Source organism: Cenococcum geophilum (assembly GCF_001692895.1).
Source record: "Cenococcum geophilum 1.58 unplaced genomic scaffold K441scaffold_42, whole genome shotgun sequence".
Taxonomy (NCBI): Eukaryota; Fungi; Ascomycota; class Dothideomycetes; order Gloniales; family Gloniaceae; genus Cenococcum; species Cenococcum geophilum.
Genome location: NW_027137600.1, coordinates 1,266,339 through 1,290,855, shown reverse-complemented (window position 1 = coordinate 1,290,855; position 24,517 = coordinate 1,266,339). Strand labels below are relative to the sequence as shown.

Genomic DNA, 24,517 nt, shown 5'->3' with positions numbered 1-24,517 from the left:
ACACCCCTTCTAAAACGCGACGAGGAGCCTCTTTTTATAATGAGCCAACCACCCAACTCACTATCGTCGCTCAGCCACAGAGACGCAGCTCTTGTGGGTCAGATTCCAGACCTGGAGTTGAGCATGCAGGCTGTGCCACCACATCAACCTCCTGCCTGCAGATGGTTCAACACAGCCACTGTAGGAGTACGTCATGCATGAGGCACACACCCTCTCAATTCATTGTGATTCATGAGAAATAGCGATGTCAATATAGAAAAAAGATATGGCAGACTCGATAGACATTAACACTCTACCATCGCACCAGCTTCCATCATCACGACAAAACTCGATTAAAAATAGCATAGCATCATCATCCGTTCCAATCCCACCAGGCCGCGAATACACTCAAGAAGAAGCCGACACCATCCCATGGAAATACATCGGGTACCGAGTGTTTTCGCGCTGGCTGGCGAGTAGCCAAAACTTCTTGATCGTGCGCAAATTCGGCGTAGCCAATACCAGAGTGATACTCTCGCTTCAAGATCAAGTTGCTGATCTGGAAGAGCAACTTGCTGAGATTGATGACTACTGTGCGAGAAGAGGCACAGGGGAGATTGACAACGGGACATTTCGGAATGACCCAAGGGACGATCGTAGAAAGGTCATTGAGAAGCTACAAAACAAGTTGAACGAGTACAGTACGCACCCCTTCCCTACTGATTCGGTGCTTTGACTTGCTTGTCGAACAATGACCATAACGACCAAGCAATCCCCGGCCCGTTCCGGGCTTGGCCATTCCTGTTTTCCAGCTTACCCTTTCCTCAATTTCTGACAATAGATCTACAGATACATTCGTTTCCTCTTACTCGGGAATCCTCGGCCGTCCTCCCGTCCGTCCCCTTGACATTCAGTCCGTTCGCAACTGGCTTTNCATGAACCACCCTTCCGCTATCTCCACCGCCGAATCGTCTTTCATAAATCACACTGATGACCTCATAGCCGTGCAATCAAAACAGAAATCTCCCGTACGCCTTTTCTTGGAAAGGTCCAGCTACTTCCGCATCAACTACTTCAAGAGTGTCCCTTCGGACCCTCTGATAGTTGAGCCGGAGAATTACTGGACCAACGATCAACATATGGAGCGGTTCGCTGGTATGCTCATTGGCTCTGTTGGCGTTTTGATGCTCATCGCGCCGCTTTGGGTCCTCAACTTTGTCAGCGGACCAGTGACAAAGCTAGGCGTTATTACAGCTTTTATTATTACGTTCTTTGTGACTGCCGCTCTAGCGACGACGGCGAACGTGTCTGAGACGCTCGCAGCAACGGCAGCATATTCTGCGGTTCTGGTGGTATTTCTACAACTAAATACTGGGAAGAGTTGATTGGCCCTACCGATATCATAATGGAGTGTTCTGAATTTAATTATAAGATACCTGTAGATGCTAATTGTAGATACAAGTCAATACTCATAGGCGATTTGTGTTTCGAAGATTGTCCTGAGTAGTCTGTCTGTGTGTAGATTTCGATGAGTTATTTGACAGCACTTTATTTAAATCACAAAGCTAGTATCCAACAGCTCCAGCTTCACCCGTGAGAGACTCGCTATGTCCCTTAACCACTCCGGACTAAAGACTCGTTACAACTTCTCTCACTTTGTCGCCTTATTCTGCCCTGCCCAGATCTTCTCCTCATCACTTCCTGGCGGCGGTGGTACCAATCCCTGAATCTTCCACAGATCTCTATCAGTTTCCTCAATGTGATATTCCCAGTCATACCCCATATCCTCAATGTGCGGCTTCAAAACCTTGTCCACCGCCTCTAGAAACCTAACTTTGGCCTCTGGAGAAGGTAAGGTTCGCGCGATGTTGGAGATATGCACGCGTATGAACGGTACCGTAGGATCAGGCCCTGGCTCAGCGGAATTGGGGGCCGGAGAGGGGCGGGCGACCCCGCTAACGTAGAAGGAGTCCGGACCGATAGGGATAAAAAGAATGTTGACGTAGAGGGCAGGAATAAATCTAGCATATAGCTTGGTGACAGACTCTGCAAGTGCAGCTTTGGCAGAGGCGGTTTCGAAGGTGGTTGGTGGGTGGTAGATAAGCCAGAGTGACATTTTGGGAGATACCTATGGGATTTGAAGATGTGGATTGTGAGAAACGAATGAGAATGGAATGGTGATGTAATTGGAGAGATGGGAAAAGGGAGAGATATATTGCATGAGAAGAGTAAACAAATTGGGACGGAATAGTAATCGTATAATACTTGAGTAATCATAGCAAGCCCATTGACCGTGGTTGTGTACCAACAATGGTGAACCATTTATTACCACTACCTCAAAACTTGGGCCGACCCCAACGGAACTCATTCAGAGCCGTAATGGTTTGAGATGCAGTTGGTAGCTTAGAGGAGAGAGTCATTGGGTAAAAGACTACGCGAGCCTACTTTAGGCATAGCGCACAATAGCTTGGCACAACAGCTTTAACCTCAGCCTTGCGTCTTCCTCTCAAAACAACTCTTTTCCTTCTCCAACAACCTTTGGAGACATAACGAAACCAATCGAGCATATCAGATATAGCGGATTTTCACTGAGGCCGGGGTTTTATATTCTGAATCCCATTCTATTATACCACATGACACGATGTCCTAATTAGATGCTGTCCCTCTCCCGCTGCCACTCGAGCTGCTCGACACGGCCCATATCGAATGGGGATGGCGCTGCAGGCCAATCGAGGTAAACGGAATGACGGAACGCATTAGGAGGGACAGGAGCCTCCATATCGACCCTCACGACTGGACTTTGGCCTGATTCAATATCGGTGGTACCTTTTGGCTGTTAGCTGCTGGACGGAAAGTTCGAATTCATGGTCTCCTAAGCCCTGAGAAGCTCCTTAAAAAACCCCAAACCCTCTTACTCCCCCACCAAAATTGACTCTAGGCTTGGATTTCACCATTTCTCTGTGAACGTTACGCTTTCGTTGAGCCAGTCATTCCGCATAGGCGCGAAGTTTGAAAATACTGACCTCCCCGTCTCCGCGTTCCTGTGAAAACCTTCACAATCATATCACATATTGAGTCTTTATACCGTATCCCAGCGATCGTTACCAGTAACGTCGATATCCCGAAAAGAATGGCCAGCATTGCGTCAATGGCCATTTGAGTAATACTCATGGCTTGCCTTTAAGTGTAGTGCTTAGAAGCTCGGCGTCGGCGGTAGATCGATCGCCTTTATGCACATGGCTTATCTGGACTGCTGAAGGACGTAAGTTAATTCTGTTAGTGGAATATTTCATGTTGAGATGTCTTTGATGCCAAATACCTTAGGAAAACGTCTTGCTTTGGAACGCCACGAAAATTCAACCAAGATACACTTGTAGAATGTGGCTTAAATAGGGTTAATTGGGATTCAAATTGTAGTTGTAGTCGTAGTCGACGCTGGTGAAACGAATGTGTTCTTGTACTGTCGCTGCGACTGTTAACCTATGTCCTCACCGCGCTAACACTTCGCCTGCTTACTGTATGAATCCCCCAAGGCCGACTCTGCCACCGCATGATACCGAGGAAGTACGATGATCCAATCACATCACCTGTAATAGCATGGATAGGGCAGATCTAACCCGCTGTTCTTGCCCTAGTGCTGCTGCTGCTGCTGGTCGGCCCTGGTGCCGTGGCTGGTTTGGCCCTTGCGCTGCTGCTCGACCCTGGTGCCGCGGCTGGCCCTGGTGCTGCTGCTGGTCGGTCGCTGCTGCTGGTTAGCCCTGCTGGTCGGCCCTAGTGCGGTCGCTGCCCTGATGCTGCTAGCACTATGGTACCCGGCCAAAGTTTTGTACATTGTCGGTGCGTTGCAGGGGTTTCTTGCAGAGCATTTTACACCAATAAGAAAGCCTGTTTGTATAGAAAACATGAACCTTCTTAATTTTCCTCTTTTTTCATTTGCCGCAAAAATGTATTAAAAATCAGCCACAGGCCACCCAACCCCCCTGCAACGCACCGACAATGTACACCATAGTAAGCCCTGGTCGGTCACTGCCCTGGTGCTTCTGCCAGTCGGTCGCTGCCCTGGTGCTTCTGCCAGTCGGTCGCTGCCCTGGTGCTTCTGCCAGTCGGTCGCTGCCCTGGTGCTTCTGCCGGCCGGTCGCTGCCCTGGTGCTGCTGCTAGTCGCTGCTGTTTGTCGTCGCTCGCTGCTGTTTGCCGCCGCCGCTCCCACCCCTGCAGATGTTGCTGTTGCTCCCCCCCTCAAAAATTATCGACGCAAGATATTGCCAGGCTAACCCCCACATATGAAACTGCCTTCTATAATGACAAAGTCCATAGAGTCATCTCCGGTAATGTTTGCATCGTCCAATCTCCTATTGCTGACTTCCACAATGCGCGAACATGTGCACGTTTTATCATCCGCCGCTTGCTCGAAATAGAGAGCTTTGCGATCTTCGCATTCTTCCATATTTGGCGGACATGGTGGGAAGTTACATCAACAACTGCATTGACTTCTCTCGTCAACGTTCGAGGCCAGTTACATCTCATTGCGATATAACATGTGTTGGATCGGTGCTATCGGCGTTGCGCGTCATTTCTTTGCACCGCTTCACGAAAACTCTCGATCTTCTGAAGCAATGATCTCACTTCTTCCCGCAAATAGCAGCGTAACTAATTCCTAAGTACCTTTTCCTCGTTAACTCAGCCTCTCTATGTAACAGGGCTAGTTATAATTAGGCCTAGTCTGCAAATATTTCGGTTACCGTTGTAGATTGGCTAGAGCAGCCATAGTTTTCGCAGAGTTTTTGCAGAGTTTTTGCCACGAGGTCTCAATGCAGGCTTCGGTTAGGTTTCTTGGCGGAGTGCCAGGCCGCCTATCAAAAACGCTGCAGCGATCGCTGGTGTTTCGGTGCACAGCCCCAGTGTTCTGCTTGCCTTTCCCGCAAGCTAGTCCCCGAGAACCCTAATTATGTGGAGTAGATCGTTCTAGATGGCTTTGCCCATCTTAGCGCTGTATACCATCTATAATCTAATCTTCTGCTCTTCCAGACTAGACGCGTTGGGGTCGAACCGTCCGAGTTTCTGAGCCTTCATCCACGCTACTACGCTGTCGTTGCGGGACTCATACTGAGCGCTTGGCAGGGTGTACTTTGGGACGGAAGACAGGTGGAAAGTCCGTGCGGGCCGAGGCCGGGCGCGTGTTAAGGACCTAGGGTAAACATAATTAGAGCGGGGTAAATTTTGAAGTTTAGTCTTATATTACTATCGACTGTTAAAAGGAGCTGGAAAACAGGGTGAAAATTGCTAGTGGGGCTAAAGCTAGTGGGGCTATTAAGAAAGTTGAGTGGTGTTAATAGCGACGTTCAATTGGATATTTGCCCGAGCCGTTAGTAACACTCGGGCTGTCGGTGAGGTTAATATAAATCTCGTTGGAGGAAGAGGAGATCTCCATCGACGCATTGATGGATCCAAGTAGCTAGAAGGCTTGTTGCCGTAATCCAGCTCTGTAAAGCAAATGATTTGCAATAGCTCGAATGGTAAGAGTTCTGGTGATAAACCGATGATCGCCTTGATTGCGATCAGCCCAGAATGCAACTTAGGGCGTAAGTCTGGCAGTTCTGGACACAGCCTCGCCATTTACCTAGAGTAGCGTTAGCGGTGTTAAATCATTGATAATTTGCTATACATGATATTGGTACTTTTGATGCGAAAAGATAAGGAGGGCATGTAAAATCGACTCCGGATAGTTTGCTTCGCTCACGCCACTATCCCGTGCATTTAGTATCGTCGTATTGCTTGTTCGTACAGAATTTGTCACATACGGCCTTCGTTTAGCCCATATAGGTGGGATGTGTCTCAAGGAATAGAGAGAATATGGAATGGCGGTAGCGAAAAGGGGTGTTCTAGTCAACATCGTAGGCAACACATCTGTATTCCATTGACTAGCCAGTCACATGATATCACCATGGCATCTTATAATTAAAGAAAATACTTTTCCATTCCACATCGTAAGCGTAAGAACAAAGCCCACGCTCCGGAGCCGTAGGTTCATAAGATATAAGATAAGAAAACCACCCACGCCATTCCGGCCCACCTTTCTTGCACCGGGTTAAACCTCCCAGCCGCCTATGGATTGACAAGCAATAGAGATAGAAAGAGATTCAATAGCACCGTTGCAATGCAGAAAGCCACTCGTTTAGATGCCGTCTATAGAGACTTGTGCGCAGCCATAAGTTAGTTGGGTCTACTGTTGGGACGCTCACCACTGCCTCCGCCGCCTCTGACCTGTGGCAAAACTGCTGGTGAGAAACCTGAAGCCATAGTGCCAGGGAGTCGAGCGACTTGAGAAAAGTTATGGCCGGGCAAAGTGAACTTCGATTGGGCAGGTGGGGGTGGTTTTGGTGGGAGATGAGCTGGTGTTCCCCACTTGGCAATGCTACTCTGAGCAGGCACTGATGGATTGCCTGATTGTGCAGTGTTTGGTGGGGCAGAAGTTGGGTGTGACGACACTGGCTGGGGTAGAGGATGAGAGATGCCATGATTGGTGACTTTCGGGGGGACAGAATTAGAATTCTGAGGCACACGTGGTGAACTGAAGGTCGGTGGGTGTGAAGATGGAGGGCTGGGCCTCGGCATTTGGAAGTTCCCGTAGCCGTTCATGCCCTGCTGCGGCATCGGCTGCATGTTCGGTTGCATGGTGAAAGGCCCGTTGCGACCTCCTGGAACAAATGCTTGACTTTGCGGATTGAACTGTTGACGATTGAAGCTTCCTGGCAGGGGGTGCTGATTCCTGTTCGGCTTGCCGGTGGAAAATCCAGGATTGGGGAATTGACCATATGCGTATGGGGTTGAAACAGGCCCTGGGCCTGACGCAGATATAGGTCGCTCCCCATGTCCGCTTTGCATATAAGGAGACTGGTTCATTGGGTACGAAGGTTGATGAGCCATCTGCGGCCACCCCTGATTCATCGGCATATTTTGAGGTCGGAAAGTCTCTCCGTATGTAGCAATTGGTGGAGTGCCTATTTTGGGAGTTACCTGGGATGGCATACTCGTTGATTGGAAAGATTGCATGCCTCGTTGAAAATCGGTGGAAAGATCGTATCCATTAGGTACCGAAGCGTTATAATTTGGATAGTTCATCGCACCGTTACCGGTTTGAAAATTCTGACCCGTCCATGCGTACTGTGGTTGGGCTTCTTGTGGCATCATAACCGGGAAGTTTCCGCTGTAGGACGCTGTAGGGGAGACATTAGGGCCCATTGCTGTGTATTGCTGGTTCTGAATCGCTCCAGGATAGCCTCCATAGTAAACAGCGTTAGTGTCCCCAGAGAAACCAGGTACCGTGTACTGGGGTGGATAGACCATGTTGAATCGTGAGCGTGCTTCAAAACCATCGTCATCATAGTTGCGTTGCTTCTTGGTCTTTTTCTTGCCCGATGCAGAGCTGGATCTGGAAACATCTTTCTCTTCGCTAGAAACAGCAGCATCGGTGGCCTCTGTTTCTTCAACTTCTGCTACACCAAATATCCGCTGCCTTGCTTCCTTGTACCTCGCCTCTCGTTCTTCCCTCGTCATGGCAGATTTGTCTTTGTTTTCTGCATCGTTACCACCATCACTGCCACTTGCTCCACCTGCTTCAGAGGTGGTTTTCGATGGACCTTCAGAATTAGCACTGGTGTTAGTGCCAGACTTAACCTCGTCACCACGGCGCATTATTTTGCGGGCTGGAAGGTCGATGGGTGGTGTATTCGCAATCTTTGATGGAATCGGTAAGCCTGAAAGGGGAGGGGGGCTAAAGTTCTATCAGTGCTGGAACTAAGATATAGAGCCATAGCGAGCATCTTGACTTACATCCTGCAATAAGCAGTCTTTGAAATCTTGACAGCAGTTAATGAATCATCAACTACGTGGCCTAGCAAATAATAATCCGCGAGCCGATGCGTAAGCATCCTATAGAAAGTATTGCAGTTCGGTAAGAAGAGCTCATTCTCGCTGAGCATTATTAGCTTCTCAGTACTCCACGTATGAGCACCTCGGCTGACATACTTGGAATCCTTGACAAAGTCAATGAAATCTTGCTCTAACTTCAGAACAAACAGGCGATCTCTCGGAGATTCCAAAGCTTCTACGAGTTTTTCATCTGGCACTGCTGGTATAGGTATCTGATGAGGCAATCCGTTATTTGCCATACCGTTCGTTAGAGGCTGAGACAAAGGCCGAGCTACATCAGATGGAGCAGTTGGTTCGAATAATCCATGGGCACTACTAACATTCGGGGTCTGGAAACGCCCGGGTGGAGCTCCTCGTTGTGGCAAAGGACCCATGACAGATATCTCATGCAGCTGGTCGCGGAACGCTCGAGCAACTCCACTATCTGACCCAACTCTAGATCCCGCGGCAACAGAATCGGGAGGGGAGATTACATCCTCCTCTTCGACTGCTCTCAAACTAGCACTGTCGTCAGGACGAATGGACTCCTTCTCATCCAGTGCAAACGTGGTCGCAGATGCAACGCTTTTCCCGTCCAAGCTAGGCGGCTTTGCGGAGCCATCAGACGATGATAACTGGGTAGTACTGTCATCTGTAGCCAGAGATTTGACTAATGTGATGGAAGGGCGTGATTTGTCTGGGTTCTCGTCTTTCGGACTTGGCCCAGCAACGACCTGATGGCCGGTTACATTGGCCCAATGCCCTATTCGGGATTCAGGATTACAAGATGTTTCTTGAGGTTCTTTCTGTGGGTCGCTGGTATGCGACGTATGTGTACCGCCATCACCAAAGGCAGTCGAACAAGAATTCTGCAAATGAAGGGGTGATTGTGGGCTCTTAGACGAATTTCTAGTATTAGAAGCGATTTCTTTCGTATTTTGGGGTATGTAAGCAGATGCAGCGACCTAAAAGATAGATTAGCGAAATTAGGCGCAGACCTAGAGAGAAACTCCGTGGAGCCTCGCGACTACTTACCTTTGCAAAAGAGGGTTTCACCTGGGGCTGTTCAACAGGGACAGGTGCCATGGACGCCATAGTATATCCCAAAATTGCCCCTTTGGCGTAGAAGGCGAAGCTGAAATGCAGCGCGGGGTCTCCAGGTCGCAAACTGGACGCGTCCTGACTCCGCTAAAGGAAGGAATTAAGGTGGAAGGGGCGAATGCAAATATCTCAGGAAACAGGCTGTTCAAGGAAAGTCGAAATAACCAAAGCCGGAAAGCTGGACATGATGGATCTTCGACATAAGAGCGCGGTAGCGTTTGTGCGACGATCGATGGGAGGAGAACGTGAGTAAGGGCAGCGATGAAGGGAAAGCGGACAGCTGCTGCGCCTGAAGTAGGACCGGTTTCTAGCAGCGACGGCAAGGCGCGCAGCGCTTCGTTATTGGCAACAACCAGTAAATTGACGGGCGTCTTGCTGGTGAAGCAAGCCGCAGCAGAAAGCGATGCTAAGGTGAAGGGGGTTGTGGGTAAGGTGAGTGGTTGAGGAAGTGGGATATGTCCAACGATTCTATGCTGCCCAGCGGCCTGGTGTCCGTGCGCCGTGCCAGTTTCTCCGTGCCGTGTACTAACGTCTTGGTTTCGATTTACTTAACTGGGAAATGGAGGACTTTCGAAGGGCGTAGAGAAAATTTGTAAATATGAGATTTTATGATACATTAGGAAGGCGCCGAATAAATACCTAAAGCTTTGACAGAAACTTGTGTTTATAGACACGGAAACTAATTAATGAAAACTGGCACCCGCCATCCCCTTGTTGTCAATTTTCTGGCCTCAGCTTTCTTAGCTCACCATCATCAGGAACGCTTTGCCTGTTAAATATTAGAGACCTCTACACAAAGCAAATCTCTAGCCAGAGACTAGGGCCATCATACCCTGGGGACTTACTGGGTGCCCAGCTCTTACTTTAACCCTCACACGCCCTGGATATGTATCGCGGCCCTTCCTATGGCGGCCGCTCCAAGGCGACAGCAACTACGCTTTGCCAGAAATGCTTAAAACGAGATATGTTCCACTCTTTTCACCTTCGAATCTATCATACTAACTCTATGGCACGTCACTATAGCTATGAATGTACAGCATCTGCGCAGGACCGGCCTTACACCTCGCGGCCTTCACGTACACAGCAGCTCCTCAACCCAAAACTTGCGCCTAAATTGATGACCGACGTACCCAATGACCTACTCCGAAAGTAAGTGCAACCAGAGTCTCCTCTTATAAGTATTTGACTAATAACGTATTGTACAGAAAAGGTGTCGCAGACGAGCAGCTGGCCAAGAAAGCAGATGAGCGCGGCCAGAAACATAGCCATGATGATGGCGATGCTCCAATACCTCCACGCAAACGATCGAGATCAGTGTCCTCTTATTCTTCATCCTCTGTTTCCACAATATCCACAAATGCCTCCCTCTCTCCTCCGCCTAGGAAATCAAAACAATTCAGCCGCGACAGGTCGATGGGCTCGCCGCGGAGACTGAGTGGAGACCGCAAACGGCGAAGGCGATCAACCTCGTCATCTTCAGACTCCTACACTTCCGAAAGCTCTGTCGATAGGAAAGGTTCCAAGGAAAAAGAAAGGAATACGAGGCGAAGGCTAAGCTCATTCAGCCCAGTTGAACGGGGTCGGCGTAGGAGCAGATCATCTATTTCAAGTCGCATGGAAACATCAAAGAGTCGCAGCCCTGCCCGTAATGGAGGAAAGCGACCTCGCTCACCTTCCCTAGATCGCATGAGATCAAAGAGTCGAAGTCGAGGTAGACGACCTAGGTCTCCTCTGTCAAGGCACATGTCGCTATCTAGGAGCCGCAGCCGCAATGGGAGAGTTCGATTGCCCCTTGCCAAAAGAATGACGGAATCAAGGTCGAGGTCACGAAGCCCAAACCCAGCAAGAAATGCAAGGAGTTCTAACTCACGCTCCCCATTACGAGCCGGCAGGCGTCGCAGCCCTGCACGACGGAGCTCACGCTCACGCTCTCGAAGCCCATACGCGAGGCAAAGAAGAGATCATATCCGCGACCAGTGGAATGGCCCACGAGATGGCCCACGGAGTAGACCATTTAATAACCGACGACCATCCAGAACAATGGACTACAGGCCAACTGCACCACAACCCCCACCGGTGCGCAAGGAGAGGAGCCTGAGCCCGTATAGCAAGCGTTTGGCTCTTACTCAGGCAATGAATATGGGAGGAAGGTAAGTCGAGGTTGTTCTTGACTGCGTTGGTTCTGGTCGCATTTCGGCTTATCAAGATCGACGAGCTCCTTTATCCAGGTTCTGCTCTTGCTTGGGAGCGCCTCAAGGATGCGCTTGGTTTTTGCACACTAGTTTGAATACTTCACTTTAATATGGGCGCAAAAGCGTTGTAGCACTACCTTAGTCTCTTAAATGTTATCTCTCAAATATCGTGGTATCGCTCGTAAACTACTTATTAGAGAACTCGACCTATCGTAAAAGTTACATGCACCCTTTGCGCTGCAATAGCACACACTTTAGTGCTTCCTAAATGCAATGAACCCCAGGGCGCCATAACACCTTTTAGAACCGTCTCTGCTCACGAAACGTCCATATCATCTTCCCTTTCCCTACCTCTTTCTTCTTCTTCCTCACGCTCTCTCACATGCATCGCCTCCACCAACGTTGCTCCCTCCATTCCAACTTCCTCACCCTCCCCGTCTGCCCTTACATTTGTTCCTCCTCCCCTAGCCTTCTCCATTTGCGCCCTCTTCGCTCCCTCGATCCTCTCCCGGACCAACCGCGCAATCGCGTTCTCAGTCCACACATCCACAACCTTCATTTTCGCATCTAAGTCCCTTTTTAGATCCCAATTCGGCTTTTTGGGTTGTAGTTTGAATAAATCGAGCGGTTTGTCTGCCTTTTCTTCTGCTTCGGCAGCCGCACGAGTTTCTGCTGCTAATGCCTCTGCCTGCGCTTCAAGGGTAGAATTGGGATCCGCGACAGGAGGGGCTTCGAAACCAAGCTTGGGACCCCGAGTTTCAGGGTCATAGTTGCGGCCTGAAAGGTACGTCGCTGTTACTGAAGGTAGCGAGGCGGACTCGGTGTGGACGAGAGCGTTAGAAGAAGCGTCAGTGAGTTCATCAGTAGAGGAAAGTTGTTTGCGTTTTAGGGATTTCAGTTGAGCAAGGCGGGCTTTACGGTCTTGGGCTGCGGCATTAAGGCTATCGTGGGAGGACATTGTTGTAGTAGTAGGTTCGCGAAGGCAACCTGAAGCTCCTAGCGGAAATGAAAATATGATAGTTGTAGTAGAGATGGTTGGTGGGCCACCTAGCGCGAGACAAGCTATCAAGCGCGTCTAGTCATAGAGGCGTGTTGGGGATTGGTGAATCCGTGATATCCAAGCTGGATTGAAGAAAGTTCGCGGTGTGGCAGTGTTAAGGTCAGTGGCTGAAGCAAGCTCAAGCCACAGGAATTGATTTTTGGGAGCGAAACTTCCATCGCCAAGCTCTCCTTCAGAACTACTTCGACAACCATGGACCGATGAGAACCCTGAATTCCACTCGCTCATGCCCCCTAGCCGAATCGCCAATATCGGATGTCTCACCAACACTGATTTATCTGTTCTCCCCTTCCTCGTTCCTCGACTTCTTCCCCCATCCACGGCTTGGACTCAAACCCGAAGATGGAATTCTGGCAGCTCCATACAGGCGGAAAAGGAGACACGAGAGACAAAGAGAAGGATTAGGTTACTAGGGGGTCAATATCACACAGGAGATGGGACGCCCGACCCAGACTCCGATGCGCCTGAAAGATTTCCCATCCCAGCGTCTATCAACGCAAGGAAATCAGTAAACCAACGCCAAATGTCTTCGCATCGTCGCTCCAGGAGATTTCCCCCTTCATATTCGTTGTCCCTCAATACCATCCCTCAGTACTCTGAGATATCGAGCTTCATACGCAGTCAAATTAGAAACTATACGCCCACAGCCGAACCCTCGAAAACGAAGTTGCGTCGATTAATTTTGCCTTCCAAAGCCAAACCACAGCACCCTTACATTCGAAAGCAAAGATCATGGCCAATCAGAGGCTCCAAGGCTTGTTCAGGGCTTGCGCCGTATAGCAAATCAACGAAAACAGTAAATAAGAGCCCCGTTACTAGATATTCACTGCAGTTGCGGCGTCTCAATGCTATCCGTCTTACCCGTGAGCAATTGGGGCAGTATAAGTCTTTACTAGGAGGGAACGAGGAACAGCAGCAACAAGCATTACAGATATCCTGGGTACGGCTGCGGCAACGTCGGCTTATTGTACTCCTTCTCAAAAGGCCGAAGATATTAAACATCATCAAACGTAAACAGGAATGGCGGACGTTCGAACGAATATGGATGGATGGCTTTGCGGTTCTCAACAGACCTTTTGATACTTGGCTACGCTATCGAAGCAACCGAGTTCGACTAAGACTGCATCCCAAAAGCGAAGATTGGGCGCGGGATTTCTACCCGTCAGACATCTCTGCAGAGGAGCAGCAGAAGCTTTGGGAAAGCCTTGGAAGAAGCAGAGCATCCATCTGGCCCCATATCCTACTATATTTGCTGCAGAAATGTCCTAACCGCGCCCTCCTATTTCTGCAAGTTACGAACGTTCGCCCGTTTCCTCCAGCAATTGCTGTATCAGACACTTTAGAGTTCCTTGCGCGGATTCAAGTGGAAAAGATGAAAAATACCGGTGCGGTCGAAGTAGCTCCTAATATCCTCTCAGCCTTCTTTAATATATATCAATCAACTCCACCGGAATTTGGAAATTCGATTTCTCAAGAGTTGATACATCTTCTGCTAGCCATAGCGAGCCCTGAAGAAGCTAAAACCCTTTATGGTTTTCTATATTCTAAGAACGTGCGACTTCGTTGGTACACGCTCTTACATTTCGCAAGTGCTTTCGGAAAAGGGGGTGAATATGAGCTTGGCCTAGATGCGCTCAAAAAGGGTGCAACTGCCGAAGCGGTCGTATCTACGGATATTTTCAAGCAAAGTTGTACTTCTGTCATTCGTGGAAGTGTTATAGGTGGTAATTCATATCATGCTACTTCCGATATTGTAGCGGGGCTTTTACAAATGGGTGTGAGATTCAACATCCATCTCTATACCGTCATAATTCATAATGCTGTAGAGGCTGGAGACATCCAGATGGCGTTTCGCGTCTTCAACCTCTTGGAAGAAAACGGGGTGGCACCAAATAGCTTCACGTACTCGATCCTCCTACAAGGGTGCAAAGAAAGCGACAATCCAGAAAATTTTCAGGACTTTGCAAATCATTGCGCGCAGATGGCGAAAGAGTTGAAAGACCCATGGCTTGCAACTGAGTATATGCACTATCTCTATGTGTGCCAACAGCGACGAAACAACAGGTACACACTCAAAATCCTTACCGAGGCTTACTGCCAGTTTTTCAGCCCCGGGCCTCTTATTGACATGAAGATCCTGGCTCCTACTTTCGCCTCGGAGATTTGGATTGATAGAATGGCACCATGTTGCATGTCATTATATCTCATAATAGCAACAGATCTGCAGTGCAGGGGAGAAGAAACCAGCGACGCACAACTGTACCGAATATATTGGAGGTTTAGAGAATTGGTGCAAATAGGGCACCCGCACATTGCGCAACTTGCCGAAAAACCCCATATATACAACGCTTTCCTTGCCGCATTCTGTTCCAGAGAATCCATGCTCAAGAATGCCACACAGGTCATCAGAGATATGACTACTGAGCTGATGCCCATCGCCGTCCATGAAAGAGGCCAGCATCCCATCAGCCCAGCGCTACCAGATGTGTATTCTTGGACCATTTTTATGAATGGATTTGTACGGTTTAGGCAGATGGCTGCTGCAGAAAGAGTCCTTGGGCTTATGAAGAAACGAAATCTGGAGCCCACCAACATTACGTGGTCAACTCTTCTCCGCGGATATGCGCAAGCGCAGAATCTTGAGAAAATCGGTGAAGTTATGAGAAGTGTCCAAGAACATGGGATCATCCTGAATACGAGAACACTTCATGACCTGGGACAAATTCAGGATCGGAAAGGGCTGATGAGTGCTCTTGAACAGAGTGCAGAGACCCAGCAAGCAAAGTTTGATAACTCAGAACCAGAAAAGAGATGGAGAAGAACTGGCACCAAAGATGTGGAGGACCCTGGGAAGGGGCCGCAGCCTGTCCTCCCTCTTGATCCCAATACTGCATCTCACGGCTCTGTAGTTCAGAGGGACGTGGATAGGAAGGACGCATGTGATTTAAACTCGACTAAGGAAACCGTCTTTCAACGTGCCACCGAGTAATGAAGCAATATATGCTTATGCAAGTTATAGTCATCTGATGCATTCGAGTTCATGGAATAATCTTTTCCTGCTGCACTCTTCAAGAGCTGCTCTTCATAGATTGTGATGCGTTCTCAGGCGGTGCATTACTGCTTGGACATGTAAATATTTCCCGCTCACTTAACGAGATACCTTTATACCTTGTTGATATCGGGGGGGAAGCATAGAATTGCTAGAAGCCAAAGTCACCGGCGTTCGGATCTCTGTACTCTACTATACCAGCTTGCCTGTCTGTAAATTAAAGCGTCGACTCCGGTTTATCACTCCACATCTGTAAATTCTTAGAGTTATCCCAATTCCGCCATCTCCATTATCTTAACTTAGACCCTAGTTTAAGAATGCTCCAAAATACCAACTTATGATTGCCTCCAGCTTCTCAAACCTTCCGTTCCTCCCTTGTATCAGCACATAGACGAAAGACGGAGGTGTGGGCGTGGAATTCGGAGATTGACCTAGTGCTCTTTACACACGGCATGGCACTGCACTTGGATTTTACTAAGATTGTATCCTAAATTGGTGAAAGTGGAGTTGCTTGGAAACACACATGAGCAGGGGCGTGGTCCACCCAATGAAAGTGGACTGATAGAGCGGGGAAGTCCTGGTGTTATCGAAACGCCCTGAGTATTTCTGGACAAACTCCAAACCCAATCCTAGCCACATACGGTTTCAAGGGCATTCCTACTGTGAGAGTTGCCCTGATATGTACAATTTTGTATTCAATCTACATCATACCCTGTACAACCTAAATATATTTTCAATGAAGAGCAGTAAATCTGGGTATCTCCAATTCGACTTCTGCTCCAGCTTACAGGCAACAATATCCCTCATTCATACCTTCAAACTCCTTCCTCAGCCATGTTATGCTATTAATTCCGCTTCCTTGGCCTTACTCCTATAATCCTTGCCTCACCCTTCTCAAGGCTTCTCTCCCTTCTCCCTCATCCTCCCCCAGGCACTCATTAACCTATCTTCCAGCCCTTCCCTCACGCTCCTCCAATCAACCCCCTGTACTCTCCTCACTAGGCCCTCCACCTCCCCGTTCCAACGATCCTTGGCTGTCTCCACCATGCCTGCTCGCGCTATCCTCGCTGCCGGTGGCGGGGGCTCCGGCCTCGGTTCCACGATGTTGGTTAAGATAAGAGATTGCTGTCGGAGGAGGGCGGCTTGTTGAAGCCGGTTGCGTGTATGCAGCGACATGGTGAGATAGAGGGTTGCGGAGGTGAGCGTCAGGCCACCGATCTACAGCGAGGAGAGTTAGCTGGGTGTTTGGGTGTATCGGCAGTTAGGGTAGATAGGGGAATGTGGGAGAGAAGACAAGGGAACACACGAAGCCGGTTGTGAAGCCCATCACGGAGCTATGCGTGCGGGACCCGCTGGGTCGTGAGAGTCTGGAAGACTTGTCGTGTGGATATCGACAGCACGATGGCCAATTATCGTTTCAGGAAGCCCGGAGATATTTAGACGCTGTCAAAGCAAATGATTATGTGTTTTTCAAGGTTTGACGTGTATGCGGATGGTGTTCGGTGATGCAGGTCAGGATTCGGAATCTCGCCGATGTGATGCGGAGCAGGCGCAAAGCTCACAGGAACGATTTCCCTCATTTGTCGCTCAATATATGATATATATGAAGAGCTTTCATATGAGCAAATCAAGAGTTAGGAGATATGTCGTGGGGAACTTATGTATCCTAAATAGCTTCTCTACGGATAGTCTTCGCCAATGGAAGAGATAATTCACTACGACTATCTCAGGCATCCGATCCAACCCAATCCAGTGCTATTCCAACGCCGCATCTCAAACCTTAGCAACCCTTTGGCTCATCATAAGAAACAGAAGGGGTAAAGTCAGGCTCTGGGATACGAGCGTGCAGATGTTTCGTCGCAACCGTCCTACTCTATGTTCCACTCTGCCGCTATCAGAATAGCGTTCAACACTTCAAATCGATCTGCGAGTTTGTCAAGGTCCTCTGTTTCAAGTCTGAATAATGCACAGACATGCTTCAGGTGAGCTCCAGGGTCAGACAGTCCTGGGTGAGGTTGTATGGACATCATGAGATGGTGGAGGGGAACTCTATCGCATAAATTGATCGAAAACCTGAGTCGCGTCAAACTGTGGGGTCCTGAAGAGACAGCCTCGTTAGCATGCGAAAGAGTAAGGTAACATATCTTTTGCGGAAGGGCTTAGGAAATTCTGGCTATTTGATGGAGACGAACCTGCCTGGGCCGGGGTGTAACCTGCGCGAACCACTAAAGTAATCTTAGTATGACAAACTAACTGTTATTGAAACCAAAAAAAAATACCATATTCTTCAATAGCCTCCCTAGCTCTCTTGCGAGCTTTTAGAACTGTAATGACGCAAGTTTCAAATTCTCTTCTCAAATCCCCATCTAGGGCCATGACGTTGCCCTGAACTTCGATCACATCCTCAGCACTCGACCCTTGGCCCACATCTGGCCCATTTTCAGCTGTTATTGATTCCTCGTCACTTTTCGCCGGCATTATGTTTCCTGTTTTCAGCATCTCACTGGTTGAGTTCACCGTGTAGCTTCTTGAACAAAGTAACTTCAAACCCCGGAAGTAAAAAGCATGAGACAAACATTATTTCCAACGCCGAAATCTAGGTCTTGCAGATTTGGAACACGCAACAAGGAGAGGAATGAACAAGACAGATATTAAAATAAAATACCTCCTACTACCACGACATGAAAGAAGCCGCCACCGATTATATGGGCGAATTCCCTAGATGTTTGTATCTTGTGCCCACCAGGGAGAGCATTTTCTTAAGGGCCATTGGTATGCTCCTGTAAGGATTCTTTCGTTCTTGCCTCGACAAGAAAAATATCGCATGGTAAATTAAGTTAGTAGCACTGGCCCCGAGCAAACTTACTTTCGAATTCGGTCAAATGTAGAGAGGCGAGTTACCATACGTCGAGAAGTTTCCAATATCCGATCTGAGCAAACGGACCCCTGCAGCTAAAATCTCAGCTCGAGCTGCTAATAATGTCGACATAACCGTTATCGACAAGGGGATACGTTATATGCGCGCTACCAATAAGACAGAAAAATGACTTTAGCTGACCACATAGTCTAAAGGCATAAGGAAATTTTACGGAATCTAATGCCATAATACAGACAGGGCTCCGGTTTCCGTGCAATACCGCATGTCATTAGCGCTTTACTGAGAGGATTAAGGAGAGAAGGAACATTGCACAGCAGGGAATTTCGAACAGGCGGTATGTAAGCACTTAATCCTACTTCTACCTGGGCATAAGTTCGTTGGCCCTTTGGTTACTGCAGCCACTCCATGCATGTTCCCGAGAGTATGTCTGGCTCATTGAAGTTTCAAATCCTGTACATCAATCATTCACTTTACTTGAACCGGAGGCGCTTGACCGCGACGCCAATATGTCGTACTAATGTATTAGAAAAGTTGGAATAGTTAGGAGGGCTGGAGGGGAGATAAACTTCATCATTCCGGACAAATACAATTATGCAAACTCACGTGAGTTATTAATCAAGTCTAGCCTGGCTGATCTTCAGCTCCCTCGTGTACGCTAAAATTGCAGTGATTTAGCTTCAGCAGACCGTCTCCAGGTGCGCGCCCTGTAAGCCACTTGTTACGGGCAAAACTCCTTAGTACGATATGGGTTTTGGCGCCAGATGTATCGTAATACCGATATACCCCCTTCCCATAAAACTACCGATATTGGTGGTAGAGCTTAACGATATCGCCAAAAGTCAGATTATCGTTAGTTACACCAAAAAAGGTTTGATCAGGGCGTGTAGATCGTAATACCAAATGTACCGCCATATACCCAGTATCGTACTAAGGAGTTTTGCCTGTACCTGGCTCAATCTTGGCTCAGCCTCTCCTCAGCCTCGCAGCCACCGCTCAGGCTCTTAGCGCCGGTTCATCAGGCTTTGCTTACTTATAGCTCGTCCCATTTTTGGGCCTCGAGCAGTATTTGCTGTCAGACCACTGACTGGGAAGAATCTAAGGAGCTCGATGGCCCCGAGAAGATATCTACAAGGTGGCCCGCGCACTATCACGTGCACATCGCCGAGCTCAAAGAGACTGCCCAAGTACCCCCTACCAACATTTGCTATCCAGGTCTTCCCTTATTTCACACCTTGTGAGGCTTGCCAACTCTACGCGAGACACAACAAGGGCCGGTTTTAGGACCTCGTGATCACACCGCTAATGACCACGGCATGTGCTGACCGCGGCTACTCCGTTTTCTGAAAGTTATAGAGTTTCAAGTACGAAACGGTACAAATCTTCTCAAAACGGTACCTTTCAGTGTCACTGCTAGTCGGGCGGCTGAAGAACATTCAACGCAAAGGTACCGAGCGATTCACAGGATATTAGAGATTCTTGGAAACTATCTAGGCCTCGGGAGCTTCAGTACTGCCCATTTCTCCGAGCCTGAAACTCAGGACGGAAGACTCATGCCACTACAAATGTTCTCCAACCAGATGCACCCCTCTTTCACGTATGCTGGGAGGCTTTGCAAGATCCGCCGAAAATAGTCGCTAAACCCTGAATACGGAGATATTTGACGGCATCATTCAAATCCTTGGTGCTTTTGTAACTTCCCTTTGGCGGGCAGAAATGTCAGACGCCAAGTGTGGCTTAGTTATGAGTCATACGGGGAGGGGGGTCCCCCCCCTACCTGTGACTCATACCTCATGTATATATAGTCTCTTTTTCTTCATAGATCAATCTTCACACGAGTCTTCCTGACCTGAACTTTCAGTCCGACAAGAAAACCCTCGGAAGAAGATTGCACTCCTAGTGGAGACGATTATTCGAGGCATTACTTTCTATGCTCTAGGTCTAACACATACCTGCTGCAGCTTCGAGTGCTGTCACTGGGACCTGGACGATTACCCATCCCAAATGACCCAGATGACACCCCATAATGAGGTGGAGAAACTACAAAGAGAAGAGCGGAATATCATCATTCAGCTGGATGATCCAGTCGAGAAATTCACAGTCAAGTTTCTTGAAGAGCAGGTTTCCTTGGATGAATTCATTCTAGGGTGCTGGACGCAGTGAATGGGTGAGGTCCCCCAAAATAATATTTTGGGTGATGAAAACAAGTTAAAGTACCTAGAAATTGGGGTTGGAATGTCACCGAGACGTCGTATCGAAATAATTGAACCAAAAAGATAGCGCTGGCGCCAGTTAGTAACGGCCCTTGTCGTCCTAACCGTCTGGATTACCTTATATAGGGAGAATGCACCTGATTAAGTCCACTTCTGGTTGCGAGAGTATTTTCGATGGTTCAGCGGTGCATTATTGTTCTCAGTCTTCCAGGTACTCTTGATCCAGAAGCCACCACCTTGGCTTTATCAACTCCCCTGATACCTTATATGCATTGCTCCGTTGACCCTTCAACGCCGCTGCCGCATTACGCTCTATAAAAACGGGGCCAATAATAAGCGCAACAGTGAGCATCTTCAAACTGAATCTCGGCGCTCTGGGATTCAAGCTCTTTCCGTTAATGGCTACTAAAAATGCTTGATCCTCTGTGCCGAATTCGCACGCCAGTTGGCCTGGAAGAGTTGGCATTATGATGGCAACATTCCTTAGTATAGTCGTCTTGGTGAATAGACTGTCGTCGAAAAAGTTACCCGCACGGAACATGACGCCGTCTGGGCAGATGATTTCCCACCGTGTTTTACTAACATCAAGTTTTGGGATACGGATGCCCGGAATAAACGCGACAAGGCCCTTGTCACCTGGGTGCAGGTAAGCCTTCGGGCTTTCGTACTCTTCATTCAACAGTTCAGGGCGAACGGTCGGAATTCCTGGGCCAATCGTTGTTTTCGGTTGAAGAAGGGTTTTCGGCGCCCACCGAAAACCCTTTTTGGTCAGCCCGGGACCGTTAGCGAAGAGAATGGTTAGAGGAATCGATGGGAGAAGTTTCAAAAGCTCTACCATGCGCTCTTCCTGGAACCTCTCCAAATCTTTCTGGCTGTTCTCGTCGGAAAGGTCTTCTCGCGGTTCCGGTGGTTTAATTCTTAAGATTGCAGATGGGTCGAAGCCTAGGGAGGTAGCTATGCAGATAGTCTCGTCACCCGGCCGACTGGTCATCCGCCAAGACATGGACCAGACGGTGTCTTGAATAAATTGATCGCCGTCATCTTGCTTGTATTCTTTGCTCTTATATGTCGTGCCTGACCTCCGTGGCATCACGGCCAAGTAAAGAGACATACAATTCTTGGTAAGAGTATCCATTATCGGTCTTGAAACCACCCAGTCTTTATAATTGCGATGGATATAAGACACCAGAAGTTTGTCGACATCTATCACGCCGTTTCGTACTCGCAGATAGAGTAGAGGCGGTAGAGAGCCTTCCTGGAAGGTCCAAAGCCGCGTTATCCAGCCGCTCAATACTAGGCGGCTAAGGACTTCACAAAGTTTAGCCTCTCTTGCCATTTTGGAAAAATCATGGTCGAGTACGAGGACACAGTGCGATTCCTTATAAATTTCATGCATCTTTTGAATAGAGAAATCTCGAAGATGCTTGAACTTATCTTCGACAGGAATGCAAAGTGTGTCAAGCCAAAATGCCATCATGCTTCCGTCCCATTCCCTTCCCATCTTTTTGTCGTGGTTGTCCTGAATGTTCTGAAAGGATCGCAGCAAAGCGTTGAGCTGGCATGTTGGTATGGCGTTCGCTCGAGAATTTCCCAGTCCATCAGCCCATACGTGCGAGATTGCAATGTACGGAATACTCTTACTGGCCTTCTTCACTCGAAAAGACGGAGAGTTGTTAGTTTCGGCGCTCAGTTGGACTTCAAGTACTGGTATAAAACCTTCCTGGAGAACCTTGACCACTTCCGCTATGGGGGCTGCAATAAACTCGCAGTCACCGCTCTTACAGCTTAATGAAGGATGGACGAGATGTTTTGGCTCGAAGTTTTCTCCAGCCTGGTTTGCGAAACAATAGCCTATCGTGCACTTCTTGTGATTCTGCGATGTACGCACCGTGCCGAGAGCATACACATACGCCTGCATGTCAAAGGAGAACTTTGCAGTAACCCGGTTTATCGCATTGAGACACCATCCGCTGTTTCGAAAACGATTCAAGATTAATGGAGACCGACCAAATCCGATGCCTAATAGATGCCGGTTTTCACGACCCGTGTATGCCCAGGCTACAACAGTAGATAATGCTCCGATGAGAGTGGCGACGAAATGCACTTCTTCCAGCCCCCCAACATTTGGAGGGTTTCCCCGTTCAATTGTACCTCTAAGGACTTCAAAGATTTGGGATGCTGCGGNCATGGTAGCCCTAAATTCTGCCGTTTTCTCCTCTCGCTCTGCAAAAACCCTCTCTCGTTCATCGTCATTCTCGGGAGGAGGGAAGCGCGAGAAAAAGTCGGCAAAATAGACTTCCAGCTTGGCAGTTGTAATGAATTTCCTTTGGCCATCTTCAGAAACCCTCGTAAAATCATTCACGTTGATTTGCGTATTGAGACAGCAGGCAATCAGGCCAAAGAAAAGCCATGCTTGGAGGAATGGCGCAAGCTCTTCCGATCGCCTATTGATCTTTCCGAGCCAGGTTTCAATGTTGATATGTTTGCGTGTGCGATCGTTGTTTCGCCACATGTCGAAATCCCAGCCATTACGCTCAGGATAGCCGTTAAAATCTCCGCCATCGTATGAAAAATCATCGGGAAGGAGATAGGACACGACAATGGGTGCCTCTCGCCCATCGAGTGGCAAATGGTCCATGGCTGATATTTATTACTGTGGCTACGCGGTTCCCATTAGTATGCTACAGCTAGTCTGCAAGTATCTGCTTTGAAAGGTTTGGAGAGGTGTGTTTAGGGTTGCTAGGGGCTGGTTACGGGCTGCTCAGCCTCAACCCAGGGCTACACAGCCACAGCTCAGTCTCAATCTACTTAGTCACAGCTCAGTTTATTACAGGAAATGCTCTGCTTCGAAAACGGAAATGGCATTTGGTGAGGTGAAGATTGGACCACTAGTTCAGTGGTACTGGCGTAGATTTAGGTTTTCGATCGGGGCTCTGGCTGATCGCTTCGTAATACATTAGTCTGTTGCAAAACGAATGAGAATCCTTGGCATGCAGATCCCCAATTTTTGCACCCAACCTTACGTGCAAAACCGTGAGATAGCCTATTTCTATAGAGTTATGTTATTTGCACTACCCGGGCTGCACGAGGCTCTGCACGAAGGTCTACACGAAGCTCTGCGTACGGAGGCTCTGCGCGAAGCTCTACGGAGGCTCTGCACGAAGCCCTGCGGAGGCTCTGCACAAGGCTCTGCACGAAGCTCTGCACGAAGCTCTGCGCGAAGCTCTGCGCGAAGCTCTGCGCGAAGCTCTGCACGAAGCTCTGCGTACGGAGGCTCTGCACAACAACTCTGCGTACGACGTTCTGCGTACGACGGCTCTACTACGGAGGCTCTATATAAAAACTTTGTGCGGACCTTCGTGCAGACCTTCGTGCGGAGCCTTATGCGGAGCCTCCGCAGGGCTTCGTGCAGAGCCTCCGCAGAGCTTCGCGCAGAGCCTCCGTACGCAGAGCTTCGTGTAGACCTTCGTGCAGAGCCTCGTGCAGCCCGGGTAGTGCAAATAATATAACTCATTTCTATGTTAAACGCGCTAATATACAGTCCGTAACAGCTCCAGCGTCCCCCCCTTACGTGCGCGTGTAATATTCTCGCATATAGAAGTATTTGTATACTATGAAATATCTTAATATGCGCCCTTACCAAAATTAAGAGGTTATACTACTTATATTTTAACTATATGGACATATATAATAGCTCGATATTCTTATAAGAGGTAGTTGTTGGAAACACAGGGTGACTCACCAATAACGACTACTCGAGTAGGGTTACAGTGATGTTGGTTGATTCTTTTTTTGATAGGAATGAGGAAAGGGGTGAGGAACTTAAGGTTCCTCACCACGCTAGGGCCACGTCGACACGTGACGGCAATATGCTTCATGCGACGGCAACTTGCCTCATTCCCGACACTGGCAACTCTTCTTTTTATGGTTGCTATATATATATATACAAACAGACAGTATATAACAATACCAGACAATATGCAATAAAACCAGATAATATATAACAAAACCAGACGATATACAACAATGCGGCAGTTAGTAGAATTTAGTAGATAATATAAAGACGGGTAGGCCGCTAAAACGCTAGTAGTAAGCAAGCCAATGGCAATTTTCCATACTGGGCATGGAAAATCCTAATT

At 48.5% G+C, this 24,517-nt stretch overlaps 10 protein-coding genes across 10 annotated transcripts; 4 read left to right on the top strand and 6 right to left on the bottom strand.

Moving 5' to 3' along the window:
• Positions 1-2: 2 nt before the first annotated feature.
• Positions 3-1,582, top strand: K441DRAFT_227637 (uncharacterized protein). The gene is made up of 2 exons (XM_067640627.1): positions 3-680; positions 829-1,582. The coding sequence occupies exons 1-2, from the start codon at positions 266-268 to the stop codon at positions 1,362-1,364; spliced, it is 951 nt and encodes a 316-aa protein (XP_067500553.1). The 5' UTR covers positions 3-265; the 3' UTR covers positions 1,365-1,582.
• Positions 1,583-1,630: 48 nt separating this feature from the next.
• Positions 1,631-2,095, bottom strand: K441DRAFT_576793 (uncharacterized protein; the record flags this gene model as incomplete). The annotated part of the gene is made up of 1 exon (XM_067644211.1): positions 1,631-2,095. The coding sequence occupies one exon, from the start codon at positions 2,093-2,095 to the stop codon at positions 1,631-1,633; it is 465 nt and encodes a 154-aa protein (XP_067500552.1).
• Positions 2,096-2,765: 670 nt separating this feature from the next.
• Positions 2,766-3,615, bottom strand: K441DRAFT_665318 (uncharacterized protein). The gene is made up of 4 exons (XM_067649484.1): positions 3,496-3,615; positions 3,299-3,445; positions 3,003-3,232; positions 2,766-2,937 (listed from the first exon to the last, which is right to left on the bottom strand). Exons 3-4 carry the CDS (start codon positions 3,148-3,150, stop codon positions 2,927-2,929), a joined length of 159 nt encoding a protein of 52 aa, XP_067500551.1. The 5' UTR covers positions 3,151-3,232; positions 3,299-3,445; positions 3,496-3,615; the 3' UTR covers positions 2,766-2,926.
• Positions 3,616-5,838: 2,223 nt separating this feature from the next.
• Positions 5,839-9,375, bottom strand: K441DRAFT_616864 (uncharacterized protein). The gene is made up of 3 exons (XM_067645764.1): positions 8,924-9,375; positions 7,811-8,853; positions 5,839-7,751 (listed from the first exon to the last, which is right to left on the bottom strand). Exons 1-3 carry the CDS (start codon positions 8,981-8,983, stop codon positions 6,191-6,193), a joined length of 2,664 nt encoding a protein of 887 aa, XP_067500550.1. The 5' UTR covers positions 8,984-9,375; the 3' UTR covers positions 5,839-6,190.
• A 500-nt stretch (positions 9,376-9,875) lies between these two features.
• On the top strand, positions 9,876-11,143 carry K441DRAFT_689118 (uncharacterized protein; the record flags this gene model as incomplete). Its single annotated transcript, XM_067652267.1, has 3 exons — positions 9,876-9,955; positions 10,013-10,138; positions 10,195-11,143. The coding sequence occupies 3 exons, from the start codon at positions 9,876-9,878 to the stop codon at positions 11,141-11,143; spliced, it is 1,155 nt and encodes a 384-aa protein (XP_067500549.1).
• A 161-nt stretch (positions 11,144-11,304) lies between these two features.
• Positions 11,305-12,324, bottom strand: K441DRAFT_665314 (uncharacterized protein). Its single transcript, XM_067649483.1, has one exon. It carries the CDS (start codon positions 12,137-12,139, stop codon positions 11,498-11,500), a length of 642 nt encoding a protein of 213 aa, XP_067500548.1. The 5' UTR covers positions 12,140-12,324; the 3' UTR covers positions 11,305-11,497.
• Positions 12,325-14,012: 1,688 nt separating this feature from the next.
• On the top strand, positions 14,013-15,230 carry K441DRAFT_576832 (uncharacterized protein; the record flags this gene model as incomplete). Its single annotated transcript, XM_067644213.1, has 1 exon — positions 14,013-15,230. One exon carries the CDS (start codon positions 14,013-14,015, stop codon positions 15,228-15,230), a length of 1,218 nt encoding a protein of 405 aa, XP_067500547.1.
• A 547-nt stretch (positions 15,231-15,777) lies between these two features.
• Positions 15,778-16,647, bottom strand: K441DRAFT_665313 (uncharacterized protein). Its single transcript, XM_067649482.1, has 2 exons — positions 16,597-16,647; positions 15,778-16,508 (listed from the first exon to the last, which is right to left on the bottom strand). Exons 1-2 carry the CDS (start codon positions 16,615-16,617, stop codon positions 16,185-16,187), a joined length of 345 nt encoding a protein of 114 aa, XP_067500546.1. The 5' UTR covers positions 16,618-16,647; the 3' UTR covers positions 15,778-16,184.
• Positions 16,648-20,112: 3,465 nt separating this feature from the next.
• K441DRAFT_665311 (uncharacterized protein) lies at positions 20,113-20,442 on the top strand. The gene has a single exon (XM_067649481.1). It carries the CDS (start codon positions 20,170-20,172, stop codon positions 20,326-20,328), a length of 159 nt encoding a protein of 52 aa, XP_067500545.1. The 5' UTR covers positions 20,113-20,169; the 3' UTR covers positions 20,329-20,442.
• K441DRAFT_665309 (uncharacterized protein) lies at positions 20,276-21,410 on the bottom strand. Its single transcript, XM_067649480.1, has 2 exons — positions 20,387-21,410; positions 20,276-20,332 (listed from the first exon to the last, which is right to left on the bottom strand). The coding sequence occupies exon 1, from the start codon at positions 21,379-21,381 to the stop codon at positions 20,578-20,580; it is 804 nt and encodes a 267-aa protein (XP_067500544.1). The 5' UTR covers positions 21,382-21,410; the 3' UTR covers positions 20,276-20,332; positions 20,387-20,577.
• Between the last annotated feature and the right edge of the window lie 3,107 nt (positions 21,411-24,517).

Bases quoted from the DNA above. Each gene is read 5' to 3' on its own strand.
- K441DRAFT_665318 (XM_067649484.1), bottom strand. From the start codon at position 3,150: ATGAGTATTACTCAAATGGCCATTGACGCAATGCTGGCCATTCTTTTC.
- K441DRAFT_616864 (XM_067645764.1), bottom strand. From the start codon at position 8,983: ATGGCGTCCATGGCACCTGTCCCTGTTGAACAGCCCCAGGTGAAACCC. The intron at 8,854-8,923 runs GTAAGTAGTCGC...TCTATCTTTTAG, and splicing joins TGAAACCCTCTTTTGCAAAG to GTCGCTGCATCTGCTTACAT. The intron at 7,752-7,810 runs GTAAGTCAAGAT...ATAGAACTTTAG, and splicing joins AAGACTGCTTATTGCAGGAT to CCCCCCTCCCCTTTCAGGCT.
- K441DRAFT_665314 (XM_067649483.1), bottom strand. From the start codon at position 12,139: ATGTCCTCCCACGATAGCCTTAATGCCGCAGCCCAAGACCGTAAAGCC.
- K441DRAFT_665313 (XM_067649482.1), bottom strand. From the start codon at position 16,617: ATGGGCTTCACAACCGGCTTC. The intron at 16,509-16,596 runs GTGTGTTCCCTT...TCCTCGCTGTAG, and splicing joins TGGGCTTCACAACCGGCTTC to ATCGGTGGCCTGACGCTCAC.
- K441DRAFT_665311 (XM_067649481.1), top strand. From the start codon at position 20,170: ATGACCCAGATGACACCCCATAATGAGGTGGAGAAACTACAAAGAGAA.
- K441DRAFT_665309 (XM_067649480.1), bottom strand. From the start codon at position 21,381: ATGTCTTGGCGGATGACCAGTCGGCCGGGTGACGAGACTATCTGCATA.